At 46.8% G+C, this 12,989-nt stretch overlaps 1 protein-coding gene across 2 annotated transcripts in view; it reads right to left on the bottom strand.

Annotated features, from left to right (window-relative positions):
- The window catches only part of LOC105695327 (protein grainyhead), a 35,785-nt gene extending 29,047 nt beyond the window's left edge, over positions 1-6,738 (bottom strand). For both annotated transcript variants that reach the window (XM_012416809.2, XM_012416811.2), the window contains exon 1: positions 6,443-6,738. In XM_012416809.2, coding sequence (XP_012272232.1) covers positions 6,443-6,645 — 203 coding nt within the window. In that variant the 5' untranslated portion in view covers positions 6,646-6,738. The remainder of the gene's footprint in view (positions 1-6,442) is intronic.
- Positions 6,739-12,989: the final 6,251 nt, after the last annotated feature.

Below are 12,989 nucleotides of genomic sequence, written 5' to 3'. Positions count from 1 at the left end.
CTAATTTTGAAACATTTCTTCATTTCAGAAAAAAAAAAAAAAGAAAGAAAAACAAGACATTTCAGCGTAACCGCGAACGAGGACTTTCCACGAGAGTGATAAATTAAAGTTTCGATGAATATGACCCTCGTTGAAATTTTATCACTCCTTCCAAATGGCCCCTCGTGGTTATTTCCCCAACGTAGTACGGCGGATGTCCCGAAATTTGGAGAAAAAGATGATATCCAGATAGAAATGAGATGCAGGAGGTCATCTCCAGGAATGGACGCATTCTCTGGAAGCTTTGACGGTGGTCGAGGAGGAAGACAGTGACGAAGACATGGCATAGCACGTGCCCTCCGTCGTATGCGTCGCGAGTGCGTAACGAGTGCGGGGGTCTCCAAAAGAGCCGCGTAGAAACGGTCCCCGAAATTCCGGGCCGGTACTCCTCTCCTGTCACCGGCCGTCCGGTAATAACGTTATAATCGTAAATTTGAAAAAAACGAGAACGTGCTGCCGTGCGACATACGTGTCGGGCATAACGTCGCCGGGGCGGCGAGCTCTTGCGGGGGGCACGCGCGTCCGAGGCAGTTTCTGGTTTCGGGCCCGTTCCGTTTTACGACGTGACACGTCCCGAGACCGAGGTCGCGGGTTGAAGGGGTCGCGAGCAATGACTCGAGGTGTGCTCGTCCACCTAACGACAAGTAGATCTCGGCGTAACGATAGCCAGGAAACGGAAGGATAACGAGAACGCGGGTCTCGCCCCTTTAACGGCCCGAACGGGGTCTGAGGCTTCCCGGTGGGCAATTTTTTCGGCTCTACAAAAACGAGCTAGGCTCCCTTCTGGAGGACCTTTTTGCCTCCGCATCAAGAGGCCGAATGTCTTTTTTGAGATTTTCAACGCCCCATAGAAAAAAGAGTTTGAATTTTCGCCGTCAAAGCGGACTTCGTTACTAGGGACTTGATCGTTCAATCTGTTGGACATTTTGGTCCCTATTATCAAGACGGGAATCGATGGTATCGCGTTTAAGTAATCAGTATAATCTGCCGGTAAGCACTTTGCAAACGCTAATCGCTCCGGTTTAATGACACATTTTGATGAATTATGCTCGAAAACCTGCAGTTAATATGGTACTGCTCGAGTTCTACGGAATATAAGTGATTATGGGGATAAAATTTACCCCCTGGTGATTACCATCCTACGGGTCGCAGTAATACTCAAGTATTAGTAATTACGTGGACGCGATGACTGAAAAGCACGGAGATATCTGTAATCAGTTTTCTGGAGACCTGGAGAGTACCGCGGGCGGAATTTCTCTCAGAGTGAATTTCTTTCCCTAGCGCCTTGTGGGCTTGTTAGTTGAAAAGCTTTTTCCCATGTCTAGTTCCTTGGCGAGGTAGGTTAAGTTTCTCGTTAATTGCACCGGTGACCGGAAAATAGAGGTTAACGAGATCGTTGCGCTCCTCGGCTCACCTTTTCACCCCCGAGGTCGAGGGTCCTTCCCGAGGGACCTCCAGAGGATCCCGAGGACTCTCGACTGGCTTTCGCCGCGTCTTTTCCTACGCGGGTTTCTCGTTATTGTCGCCTCAGGTTGCGGCTCGTTAAACGGGACGTCACTTCGCGAAGTTACTTCGCAAGTGCATGAAAGGGTTACTCGAAGTCGACTTGCGGTCCAAGTGCGAGAGCCACGTACACGACCGACGACAAAGAATCGTTTCGACAATGAAAACGAGCGAAATAGAAAATTTTCCGATATATCGCAATCATACGTACATACAATACCTATTAATCCAAATTATCCAAACAATGCCCTGTTACCCATAAATATATATTTTTTAAGTACCCCTTGATTTCACCAGCGTACTAATGTACGCCTTATCGTTGCTGTAACCAAGGAGTTCCTTAATAAATTTTTAATTAATCCTTGCTCACGTCAGAAGGTTAATGTTTATCAAGTTTATGTTATATCATGTTCTGCGTGACAAAAAAAAAATTGGCCGGGTTAACACTGGAATCCTGCGTAATCGGGTAATCTGGCGTATCGTTATCAGCGTTGCAAACGCGTCGGTAAAACTTGGGACTGACTTGACGGAATATCCGACCGGCTTTCACGTCTGATATTCGCCTACTCCGGGGTCGAGTTCAGACTTGCGAGTTCGTTATATCGCCGCGTGATAACCGCTTTTATGGCCGACACGGATTCTCACTTGGATGCAAGACTTTTCTCTCTGAAAAAGTCCAGCCTTCTCGCTTAGACGTTGCCTCGTCGAGGCCTGTCTCATTAATAAGTGTCATAGAGCCGTTTGTACGGCTCGTTAAAGACTCGTTGAGTTTTCAAATGGTTACATTGAAATTAATACTCGAAGCTGGGATGAAAATTGTTTTAAACGCGCGTCGATTACCATTTCCAGGCGTCGCGGGGAAAAATTTACGGCTCGATGGAACGTAAGGAGGATGTCTTAAATTCAGAAACGCCATTTTCCTCTAACTCGTTATCGAATTCACGTTCAAGATTCAATGGAGACCTTGCGAATGTTAAATGAAATAAATGGGGAAAAAGCCGTTCGAGATCCGATTTTCCTCCGACCACTGATAAGGTCCTATCTGGAAATGTCCGAAGGTGTCGACGTGTTAATTGTTCACGGTTTGACGATCTCACGCCACGCGTTACGCCATGGGATCGCCTAATGCCCTGCAACTATTATGAACTATACTCGAACGCCGGCGAGCATGACGCGTGACCGATTGATGACACACCCAATTGATAGTGCATAAAAAATCCCCGCGTAAAGGAAAATCGGTCCGTAAAGGCGTTCCGGGGATTCAAGTGATCCGCCGAGCCGGCTAATAACGTCGTAAAATTAATATCGTTAATCGGGACACCTTCCGCTACTATACCATACCACGCGCACGTAAGTATTACATGGTGCACATTTGACGCAAGTCCTCCACCTTCTACAGGAACTGAAAATGGAATATTATTCAAGCAACACACTAATCGACGTAATACACCAAAACGTATCCCAGAACATGTGTAGAACTATATTTCGCTAAACGTTCAAAACGGTTTAAGGTGGAACTTTGTGCGGGAACTTTTTGCCGACTTGTAAGGTAAGAATGGAAGATGTCTAGGATTTTTTACTCGGGACATCACGGTGCATAGAAACTAGCCTCGTTTGATCGTTCACCGGGCATCATAGGGACCGACGAAATGTACGGTTTTTCTGGAAAACCGAGTGCGGGAAGAGGGACGGGAACGCTTGCGCGCGGAGGTCGTTTACGAGGCTCCGTAATCGTTCATCCTCGCGAGTCGTGACACGGGCCTCGCGGAGGAACGCGACGATCTTAAAAACGCCGAGTCGTTAGAATTCCTACCGGGAGACCCGGATGGAACGTGACGAGAAACTTTCATAGGAAGTAGCATCGGAATATTTGCGCGGTCCCGCACGGCGGCCGGGAATGATCCGAAGAGCCCGACTTGCCTCAAGTAGGGATCACTCGGTAGAAAACCCCGCAAAACTTGAAGAACCAACACCAAACTCGATTCCACCCAGCGGATGAATTTCTCGAAAAATGTCACCGAGGAACATTAGGAAGCAAGGGCGCGATACTTGAAAGTACTCGACATAAGACAAAAAGTTACAAAGAAAATCACGAATGAAGTAAAAAAAAAAAAAAAATAGGTTCCAACCTCGAGGGCTGTTACCGGTAACTGAAACAGAGTGTTAAGAAGAGAGATAGTATCACTAGGCACTTTATAAATAGTGACTCGACTGGGTGGTACACATTTGGGAGGAGTATCATATTGTGGATATAACGTCTTTTGGGGTTTTTAATTTGATAGGAAAGGCCTAGTTTGGTCGTAACAGAGTGGTTTCGTGCTCGCGTATGAAAGCTCGCCGAGCGTTCGAAAGACCGGCAGCTCTCGGCTCTCAACCGGACGCACTTAATTCCCCTGCATCGCTCAGCTCCGGATTGCGCAATCGCGCGGAATCTCGATCCTTTTATTGGCTTAGATCGTCATATTTTATTGTTCGTCTTGTTTCCAGAAGTGGGTTCAAGCAGACGATGGGAGTCAGGCTCCTTCCGGAGTGCTTCCAGAACTTCTCCGTAAAAAGTTCCACGAGGACGCATATCACGACGCGTCCCTCGTGACTCTTATAGAAAGATGTTTTTTTTTTTTTAACGTATTGTCTACACACCTGAAGTGCGATAAAGAGCTCAACTCTACCCACACTTAGTTCTAATCTAATTGTTCCAGCTCCCTTTTTTCATACCAAGCGACAGGCAGTTGTACATGAAAATGAATGTCCCGAAGAATATTCATAACATGTATTAAGCGACGAGGAGTAATATTTTTGCCCGGAATATGTAGACAGTCGAGGGTTGACACTTTTTAGCTTTTGAATAATCGCTTCCTAGACCGTTTAGAAATAAGACCGAGCGCGATAATTGCATCGCCACAAATGCGTTTAACGTGGCTTCTTTCGGAATACGTTAAAGTAATTAGCATCGAACGGTCTGTTCATCCGGTTCGCTTGAATCTCCTAATAATATCATATCTCGGGCAGAGGTGCCAATTAACATCCTACGGCCGCAGGTGATCAGTCACTTCCGCGAGAAGAACCAATGAGATACTCCGCTCGGTGATAAATGGCCAATCAGTTGCCTCCCGCGGACGTTAATTGCTAACTTTATTCCCGAACACCGGCGATGCACCTCTAATTACTTGAGCCAATAAAATGAAGTTTCCCTCGCTGGAGGAGAGCGACCAGCGAAGAGGATCTTATCACTCCCTGCTCTAATCACGATGGGCAAGAAACCTGAAAATCTCCCAGGAATGATTTAGTTTCCCTCTGAGCAACCAAAATAATAAAAAGGACGACAGCGATATCGATTTATCGAACAAAAATCCTTGAGGCTGAACGCGGCCATACAAATGTCTGCCGTATAGAGTAATAATGTCGAAAAGTACGGAACGAATTTCCATGTATGGAGCTACCTAGGAGCATGATGCTTATTTTTCACCCAAGTATCGCCTAACGGAAGGTCCACTTTCAACCAGGTGCCACGTGGCTCTCTCGAAGATTGTCATTCTCGGGTTACAAAATACACGTAGCCGTCATTATGTAAAAAAAAGTGCTTTCAAGTCGGATTTCCAGGCGCAAGGGATCGATCGGAATACGGATACGAGACCAACGCGATGCAATAACCCATCTGAAATCATCCCCGCAACCAGGTATCAATTAGAGGGAACAACCAGCATCCTCTTCGGGGCTCGGGTCGTACCTTGCTGGCATTATGCGGAGAGGAACTCTCAGGGCGAATTTCCACGAGCGAGTGCGCACTTAGGGCAGAACGTGGACACAAAAGTAACACGGCGGGTCGCCCGAGTTAGTTTTAACGATCCGCCATAGAACAAATTGTCGAGATGCTATCCGGCTCGATGTCGGGGGACGATAACCCGGATTGTCCCCGCAGGGCCACGGGGTGGAAAGAGCGAGAGGGAGAAAGAGAAGGCTCGCCGCTACGATCTTTCAGAACCGTACGTTGAGGATTCTCAACAGTAAATTACAAAATATGCTAAGCGGCCGATATAAATCAAAAGTGGGGACGGGAACTGAGGGTAAGGGTACGTATAAGTGTACCCACTGTCGGCGAGGGGGTTGGCGGTCCCGAGAGAGGGATAGAACCGAGGAGGGGCCCATTGGGTGCGCGAGGATGCTCTCACGAGGCCCGAGACCATGGAGCCCCGAAATTGGGCCTGACAGCCACGGTGAGACCGCCGTGAGTTTGTAAACCGGGCAAATGGCGCGGAAGGATGTGTCGCAAACATATAAATATCGTATCTACCGGCGGACTTCCCTCTTGTCTTTCTGGAGCGGCGCGACTCACCTCTTGCGCGTCTCTACCGTGACTAACGAAGTCGAGCGCGTATCCTACCGTGCAACATCTCGAATTATTAACCGCATCCACGATACTTTTTCAAAACAGCGATTTGACAGTCTGGTTTCAAACCACGGGCCGAATATCCCAGAAAATTCCAGCCTAAATTTCCGTTCTCATTTTTGAAGCCAAAATAAGAACCGCGCTTAACTTCCGCATTTCCACTTCGGCTTAAGAGGATGTGAAAGTGACGTCAAAGAAGTCTCGTATATGAAACATTTCTCCGAATTGGGTGTACCGAATCATTTCGAACATTACAATGTGAACATGGAGGCTGCAAAGAAGGTCCCGATACTCATGAAATTTCAAAGCTAAGAAAATTTGTTCATACTTTCAAGAATTTTTGGGTCTCCATATTAACGTTGTAAAGTTTGAAGTAATTCGGTGCACCAGTTCGGAGGAAAGTTTCATGACCGATTGACTGTTCGGATGCCACTTTCGCATCCCCTTGATGTGACCTAAACTCGTTCGGTTCGAGCCCGATTAGTTGTCTATAAATGAGGATATGCAACTCACGTGGTCCATAGCTCGTGCGTGGGGGGTAGCTTGACGTCGGCCGCCTTCTCCGGGAGCTTGTAGTACTCGTAGACGTAGGAGGCGGCCGGGTCGTCACCGTGGCCGGAGACTCCGGAGACCTGGTGCTGCTGCTGCAGGTTCAGCATGGCCGCGGTCGCCACCGACAGGGGATGCTCGCAGTACGCTCTCCAGTCGCCCTCCATGCCCTGCACCTGCACCTGCACGGCGGCAACCCGCTTGTGCACCTCCGGGTCGGCGGCCTCGCCCTGGACCGCCGCGTTCTGCAGCGACTGCGCCTCCTCAGCCCCCAGCTCCTCTTCGTCCTCGGGCTCTCTCGCCCCCGCCACTGCCCCGTACCCGGCTTGTCCCTCCTCGCCCACCCCTCCCGTGTCCTCCTCCACGCGATTTCGTCTCCTGCAACGAGATTTTCATTATTTAGACCAATTTTATTGGTAGATAAGATTAAGAGGTCATTGTATCAATTTTGTCAATGTGACTAGAATAAAACAGGACGAATAAGGGATGATTTCTTCTTTCTCCCTTGCTGTCGGAAAGCATGTGACCATATTGCGTTATGGTTCCGTACATTCTACGTAAGCTACAAATTAATAAATATAGGCTTCAGTAGAATCGCAGGAGGAGAAAAGGATATTTTTTTTTATTCAGGGTGGTTTACTAAGTATTCAGGATTTTATCTATTAACACGAGACTGAGGACTATGATCGCGGTTGTTCAAAAAACCCAATGGAAATTATAATTTATGATTAAGCGCATTGATAACGTCAGTAGTTATCGCGTTTTTTCCCTTCTTCCCTGTTTCTTGCGTCGGTCCTAGGTAAAATGAGACTCTAAGGTTGAGCCATTTGGAAAATTAATATTTCCGCTCCTCGACGTTACTCGATTTAATCAATCACTGTCGATGTATGATTTTCCAATCGGCAATTAGTTGAAAACAAGGTCAATTGGGTAGCGGTATTTTTCATTGGCCAGAATAACTTGTTACATGTGTTCAGTGCACACGTTAGGGATCGTCAACGTGTTGTCGACTAAATGAACATTTAAAAAAAGGATGTGGAAAAAAAGTGGAGGAAAGATAACGCTCGCCAGAAGGCGATGTAATGTGCAGCCGCGGACACGGAAAACTACTTCCATGGCGACAGGAATTCTGTAACCGCAATAAATGAAGTTAATCGGATAAAATGGAAGTTTGGTTCGGTCGTGGAAGCATGAATTTCTCCGCTCGAGCACGATTTTATAAACGAGGCTATGGCGTGTCAGGATGCCCTTAAACTCGCCGCGGTGATTCGATTTTTTATTCCCATAACTGCACCTCACATTATTCACAATTCGAGGGAAGGATCGCAATGGCGCCTGTAAATTAAAGCGATCTCGAATTCAAATGAGATATATAAGGCTCCTCTCGTGTTTGAGGCTACTTTCCTTGTGACATTTTTTACCACTTCCGCTTACGGCTTTATTTACTCCTTCGCGTACACGAGCAATTGCTAGGATATATTTAGGTACATGCATGCGTATAAATCCCTGCAAGTGTTTTATATTTCTGCTCGCTCTTCAACCGAATATCATTTCTTTCATATTCGAAATATTTTAAAGATATTCGAAGATGACTTGGGACCTTACGTCGCATTTCGCGGTTTAAAGAAAAAGAAAAAAATTATTTTGAATATAAAACCGCGACTTTTGCGCCGCCGTTCCTTCCTCTGCAAATCGTACGAACTTATCCTTATTTATGCCGCGATAAAATCCATTCGCTCAAAATCAGTCCTTTTTTGCCCAATGACTTCTTCACCGTACGGTACCACGGATATTGAGTTTCGTTGTCATATTACAAATTTCGTAAAATATTTTGAATCGCGGGACGCGACGTTTACGTCGGCGTTCCACCGCCCATGTGTCGAGCGCTCCTTCCCTTTATCATGTCGCAATAAACTCGACACTCCCGAAATAAATTTTCCCCGGGACGATGACTTCCTCGTCCCACGGGATCGGCTATATCGGGTCTCGTTACGTCGTATTACGCATTTCGTAAAATATTTCGCATCCGATCTCTCGGCATCCGCGCCATTTCTTCGCCCATATAGGGGGCACTCTCTCCTCTTTCTCGGCGCGATAAAACTGATTCCCCGGGAATGAGTCTCCGTCGCGATGATGATTTCCTTATCGTCCGACATCAGATTTCATTTGATTGCTTTTAAAAATTCATACAATATTTCACTCCCGTCGTTATTATTTCCTGCACTCCTCTGCTTTCGCACGTGGCGATAAACTGGTCCCTCTAGTAAATGGATCTGGAATAAATTCCACCATGCGACGATATTCCCATCGCCGAAGTTTCATTAAGCTCCATCACACGCTTCAGAAGAAAATGTAAAATCATTTATAAATCCTGAGACACGGAGAAAAAGAAAAAATTTGTCAAATGAAACGTGCAGATTTACCCACGTGGACGTGAAAGTGGCATCTCATGGGTCAATCGTTCATGAAACTTTTTCCTGAATTGGGTGGAGGAATATCTTTCAAACTTCACCGCTATAAACAGATTATTTTAAAATTGAAATTTCATGGGTTTCAGGACCTCCTTTATAATCTCCATATTCACATGTCAAGTTTGAGACGATTCGGTACACCCGGTTCGGAGGAAAGTTTCATAAACGATCCCTTTTTGATGCCACTTTCCGCGTCACCTTAAAATAAGTTCTTCCCTTATCTTCTTAAATCCGGGCCACATCCAGGCTGGCTTATCTTTGGGATGCAAAGGAAGTCGAGGATCGTACCTGGGAGAGTAAGTAGAAGGACTCCGTGCACCCGTACTACGCCGGGAGCAGATGCCGATGGCGCGGTTGCACGCACGCGGTGCACATACGGGCGAAGATTAATTATTATAGACCCCACCTTTTGCCTACAGTCATCAATTTATACTCTTCTCTCGCCCGGCGGCCTCCCTTCGCTCTCTCTCGCTCCCGGGCCGACGGCGATCCCGATTTCGATCTCGCTCTTCGGCGGAATAAAGGCTTATCCTCTAATTTATGCATGTCGAATCAATCTCCCTCTCCTTGCCCTACCCTGCACCTGGAGAACCGTTGCCTGACGAAAGCGAAGGACGGGCTTCTCCAGGAGCGGAAGCCCCGACGAGGGAGAGAGAGAAGGAAGACAAGGGAGGCTGGAAAGGAGTCTCGAAAGCGGGACGGAGAGACCCGAAGAAAGAGACAACCCACCCCGATAATGAGCGAGGAGTTATCCTGTGCAAATATTTTCCTCTCCTCTTGTTTGCATAGGTCCGATCCCGTATGCATTATCGCGACTCATACGATCTCTGCATACGAGATCTACCAATGCGCCCCTTCCCGCCTCCCCCGACCCCGGAAATTGCACCGCTCTCTTTAATCGTCTCTTATTCCCGCTCGCTCGAGTGCAGAGAAACATGCACCGCAAACATACCCTTCGCAGTATTTCCGCAAGGCACGCGAAAAGGTAACTGCGTGTGGTACCGATACAAATCAAGTGCACATAATGTCTCTTAACAGTCCCGAATAAAGTTCCTGGGAAAATGGCTCAATTTATGAAGTACCTTGGAAATCCCTTGGATGACAGATTTACTTCAACTTTCCTTTTGCGTTGAGCATAACTTTCCCACGGGATTTTTTTTATACTTAGTTTCTTTGGATTTCGTTAGATGTAACGAGTTTGCAGACATTAACATGCATGCCCGAGATTCTTGGTACTGTTTGAATATCATTTCGGAGCAATGGCGGCTCATTAACCTCATGGATACTTGTTCTCATTCTCTTCTTAAACTCAAGGTACTTGTTCGCGATTTGCTTGCGAGTATGAACTCCGTGCGTGGCCCACGTCGTCGGTTTCGTCCTCGCCTCTCCGCGCTGGTGAAAATCCATCCGAGAGAATGGCCAGATACATATGCAAATTCGGGGCAACCCCTATTTCTTCACCTGCGCATCCGGTTTTCGCGTGCTTCCCTCCAATTCGGCTGCTTTCGCACCGTTCTCCCGCCTCGAGGATCGCGCGACAGTGCCGCCACCGTGCGAGCTCGTGATTTCTCTCGCGATACTCGCGAGCGAGTCGCAGTCGTCGCGGAACTCTGCATATGCAAAACCGCTACGAAATCGGCGGCCTCTACTCGCGTGAAAGCGCCATGCCGAGGTAAAGGAGAAAAACGATTAAAGGCACTGTCAGTGTTACCGGATTTCGCGAAAAATCTCGATATCAGGCATTTAACGCTCTGGAGTACATAACGCGGCAAAACGCGCCGCTAATGAGCGCAGGCGGACTGCGGAAAATTGCGGGGAGTTGTCTGGGAATTTTTTTTTCGAGGCGATTTTTCCCTCACACTTGAAGGCGGGAATTTCCTCGTTCTTTTTATTCAGGATTTCATCTGTACTTTCGACACGTACGCATTTTGGGCATTTTTATTCAGGATTTCACCTGTACTTTCGACACGTACACATTTTGGGCATTTTGCAAAAATTGTCAGTGTTACCGGATTTCGCGAAAAATCCCGATATCAGGCATTTAACGCTCTGGAGTACATAACGCGGCAAAACGCGCCGCTAATGAGCGCAGGCGGACTGCGGAAAATTGCGGGGAGTTGTCTGGGAATTTTTTTTTCGAGGCGATTTTTCCCTCACACTTGAAGGCGGGATTTTCATCGTTCTTTTTATTCAGGATTTCACCTGTACGCATTTTTGGCATTTTGCAAAAATTGTCAGTGTTACCGGATTTCGCGAAAAATCCCGATATCAGGCATTTAACGCTCGGGAGTAGAAAACGCGGCAAAACGCGCCGCTAATGAGCGCAGACGGACTGCGGACAATTGCGGGGAGTTGTCTGGGAATGTCTTTTTCGAGGCGATTTTTCCTCACACCTGAAGGCGGGAATTTCCTCGTTCTTTTTATTTAGGATTTCACCTGTTCTTTCGACACGTACGCATTTTGGGCATTTTGCAAAAATTAACAGGCTGTACTACTAATGAAAGTTTGAATTCCTTTCGTCGGATAATATATATATTTTTTTTCAATGTGCAGCTTATTAAGTGAAAGATCATAGGGCGATGCGAGGCTGCAAAATTGCATTACCTTACGGTGGCTCATTACCGAGCTGCGCTTTCATTAAGAGATGTTCATATGGCTCGGTTTTTAGGACATGCCGCTCGAGAAGTGGCATTCCGAATCTAGACCCCGACATTGCAACGGGGGCATTCATAGAATGCACTTCGCAGTATGCATCGAAGAAACGGCACGCGGCGGCGATCGAACGATCGGCGGTGCATCCGAGGAATGCATCGCTCGAGACAGCCGCGATCAGGCATTTTTATTATTTCTTTCAATTAACTATCAATATCGAGACGTCTTTACTCGCACACCGCAATACGTGCAATCACGCCGACGTGGTCAACTTCCGGTTTCTTATGGAGAAAAGTAATACCTCGCTTTATCACCTAATGATCTACTATTCGCATCACTCTAATTAGCCCATTATTGGAGAGGAGAGTAATAAAGTTAATAATTAAACGTAAAGGATATCGTTGGGCTAGGGACTCCGGGGTGATCTTCAAACGCCTTTCCCATAAACTACTATACATTGGGTTGAAATACGGAGGCGCATGTTCTGCGAACGAAATCCGCTGATCATATGCAGGTCCATGTGCCTTCAATCTATCTATCATAGTCCATGACATCGTAGGGGTACATCCAGGTGGTTACATACCTAGACCGTGTAAGTCGGCATCGGTAACAGGGCACCTCGAAATTCCCCGCTTCGAATGATCCACCAGGGTAAGGGATTTTTCTACACCCTTCGCCCCCTTCGCCAAGTGTCATGCAAATTTTATCTCGCAAAGAATTCGGAAACGGACTTCGACACGTACGGTCTGGTTCCTGGACTCGCGAATAATTATCCCACGAGTGAAGCATGGATCGTTGCTATGATCCACGATGGATGATCCAACGATTATTCGATACATCTAGCCTAGTCGATAGTCGAGGTCGATAGGTACTGCCCGATCGCGACGTGAAAAAATGATGATATACGGACGGACCAAAGTGTTCCGAAAGGTTGATTCTGATTTATCATCAATGCCTCCTCAATGGATCTTCAATGGATGATTTACCTCCCGATGTGTCTCGCGATCTATCTTTGGATTCATTTATTCGACTGGTGAAAGTCAACTACTTGGACGATGGCAAGCAATGACCGATTGCGATACGAATGAATAAACGTGTAGATAGTCGAAAATGCTCCGCGTGTCGATCTCGATCGAGAGTGAATCACTACTATCCCACGACAAGTCCGGAATAAGATTTTGCCATTTTTCTAACGATCCTCCTCGGATGATCTAGCTCGCGGTCAATCCCCCGATCTATCTTTAGATTAATTTATTCAATGGAAAAAGTTAACCACGACCATGGTGGGAGGCAATGACCGATTACGATATGAATAAATAAACATATAAAGGTTATGTCATCACCGAGTAGCAACGTTTGCGCACGGGGTGAATAAATAAATCTGTAAA

Source organism: Orussus abietinus, unplaced genomic scaffold (assembly GCF_000612105.2).
Source record: "Orussus abietinus isolate OABI.00-Male unplaced genomic scaffold, Oabi_2.0 scaffold147, whole genome shotgun sequence".
Classification (NCBI taxonomy): domain Eukaryota; kingdom Metazoa; phylum Arthropoda; class Insecta; order Hymenoptera; family Orussidae; genus Orussus; species Orussus abietinus.
This window is presented reverse-complemented; position numbering and strand designations above follow the sequence as displayed.